The sequence below is a fragment of the Triticum aestivum genome, chromosome 6A (assembly GCF_018294505.1).
Source record: "Triticum aestivum cultivar Chinese Spring chromosome 6A, IWGSC CS RefSeq v2.1, whole genome shotgun sequence".
Lineage (NCBI taxonomy): Eukaryota > Viridiplantae > Streptophyta > Magnoliopsida > Poales > Poaceae > Triticum > Triticum aestivum.
The window spans coordinates 13,825,232-13,827,573 of NC_057809.1; the positions used below are offsets into that span (position 1 = coordinate 13,825,232).

A 2,342-nucleotide genomic window follows, 5' to 3' on the forward strand; every position below is an offset into this window, starting at 1 on the left:
GGGGGTGGTTGGGGCGGCGGCGGGGTTCGCCTCGTGAGCCGTAGTGCGACCCACGAGACGCGGCTCTTGAAGGCAAAACCCTAGTTTTAAGTCTCTATGTACTCGCTTGTGTCTAGAGACGGCCTCAAGAGACACTTCCATCCTCTCTCACCTCATTAAGACAATGTTAATTTGAAAACACTAGGAAAGGTCTTAAGAGTTCAGCCCTCACATGTCCAATTCCTTTTCATGCTAAAGAACTCTATAACACCAGATACACGCCTGAATGTGTTTTATATGTTCCTCTACTTGTCCACGAACATAATTTATTTTCCTATCTTTAACCCAAACACAATTACATTTAGCTATATTTGAGGATAAATCAAGATTAGCCTGTGAAAGTGTTGTTCATTGCTGCATGAACAAATGAAAATCTTTTTGTGCGAATCGAGGCGTACTTGTACGTGCACAGACCTTAATTTTAGCTTACTTTCGAGAGATGTTCAACGGATACATATGGATAGAATCAGCCCAAGGCGTGCCAATATCGGTGTTGCTGGCCGGCCTGATGCACTGCCACACGGCGCTGTTGCACTTGAACCCAGAACCGAACCCAACCATCCACACCCGGTCGCCCTTGCACATCCGTCTCTTCGCCTCGATGTATGCAAGCTCGTACCATAACGAACTGCTAGATGTGTTCCCGAACCGGTGCAGCGTCATCCGCGATGGCTCAATATTCTCATCCGATAAGCGTAAGGTAGTTTGCACCGCGTCGATCACAGCCCGGCCACCACAATGGATGCAAAAGTGCTGGAAGGCCGTGCGGAAATCGGGGACGTATAGCTTCATCTTCTTGTTGAAAACCTTAAGTGCAACGAACGAGAGCGCAAAGAGCAGCTTCTCCGATGGTGGGAGTACGAGGGACCCCATTCCGACGATGTTGGCCTGAAGCGTGTCGCCGGCGACAGCCACGAGCTCCTTGGACAGGTTTATTCCCATCTCCCCCACGTCGTCCTCTTCTTGGTACGCGCACCGGTACGCTCTGTCTTGCGCGGCGGTGATCGTCCGCACGATGTGCGTGAGCCGGAACCGGGACATGGATGTGGACGTCGACAGCAGCACCGCAGCCGCTCCCATGCGGAACAAGGCGGCAGGCAGCAGCATCGCGCGGTTCTTCCCCGTATAGTTGACCAGCGAGGTGGACTCCGTGGACACCATTAGGGCGCGCGCGCCACGGGGCGCCGCGTGCAGGAGGTTCCTCGCCACCTCCAAGGAGATCACCCCGGCGCTGCACCCCATGCCGGAGATGTGCACGCTCCGGATGTCGGCTCTGAGCTTGTACCTGTTCACGATGGTGTCAGCCAAGCTCGGCGTTGGGTTGAAGGTGGTGCAGTTGGTGACGAGTATGTCGATCGCCTCAGGACTTATGCCCGTCTTGGCGAGCAGGTCGTCGACGGCCGCAAAGATGACCTGCTCCGCTTCGTCACTGCATGAACTTAAGCTGGAGCGCGGCGGAATGTAGTGCAACGAAGGGTGGACGTAAGTCTGGTCACCGAGGCCCGAGCGCTTGAGCATGCGCGCCATGAACTGGTGACCGCCATCATCGAGCGAAAAGCGAGCATTCTCGGTGGCGGAGGCTATGGATACGCGGCAACTGGATTTAGGCCGGCAGCAAGCGTAGTCGACGAGGTAGACGCTGCGAGGGCGACTCATGAGGTAGAGGGTGGCCAAGGCGAATGGAAGGAACACTGCCAGCGAAACGTGAACCTGCCACAAGCCATGGAGGCGGGAGAGGATCTCGCCGGGTCCGAGCTGCGCGGCTTTACGAAGAACGACGAGGGCCATGGCCGGTGTGGCGACGAGGAGGAGGAAGTTGTTCACGATGATCTCGAACGAGTGTTTGAGATGGGATGGTGAGATGAGCATGTCGCTGAGGCGCACACCCATCGTGGAGCTTCGTTGTTGAACATGATGAAGGTGTAAGAAACACTTTATATTAGGAGATTTTAAAAGCACGCCGTAATTAATGTTTATGCGTCCAACTGTTTACTAATTAGGTGCTTCTTTCTTGCACTTGTAGCCGCCGATGCTGTCACCATTACAAGCAACCATTCTGATTCCAAAATATCTGGCATGGACATGGTCCACATACAAATAAATGAAGCCCATGCATTGCACCATCCTTTCACAATATTAAGTCTCGTGACAGTTGTCGTTGGCGACTGTCACATCCCGTCGCCTTCTCGACTCGTGGTTTCATGGATACAAACTCGATTATCTCCTAATTCTCATGTTTCGAATCTCACAGAATGCATGATAATGTGCCACGGAGTGGCTGTTGACGTGTACCGGCCGAGATT

The 2,342-nt window shown here is 53.4% G+C and overlaps 1 protein-coding gene across 1 annotated transcript; it reads right to left on the reverse strand.

The window, feature by feature from the left end:
• Window positions 1–371: 371 nt before the first annotated feature.
• On the reverse strand, window positions 372–1,940 carry LOC123129989 (3-ketoacyl-CoA synthase 6-like). Its single transcript, XM_044549943.1, has one exon. The coding sequence runs from the start codon at window positions 1,927–1,929 to the stop codon at window positions 466–468; it is 1,464 nt and encodes a 487-aa protein (XP_044405878.1). The 5' UTR covers window positions 1,930–1,940; the 3' UTR covers window positions 372–465.
• Between the last annotated feature and the right edge of the window lie 402 nt (window positions 1,941–2,342).

Excerpts from the sequence above, each read along its gene's own strand:
- LOC123129989 (XM_044549943.1), bottom strand. The coding sequence starts at position 1,929 with ATGGGTGTGCGCCTCAGCGACATGCTCATCTCACCATCCCATCTCAAA.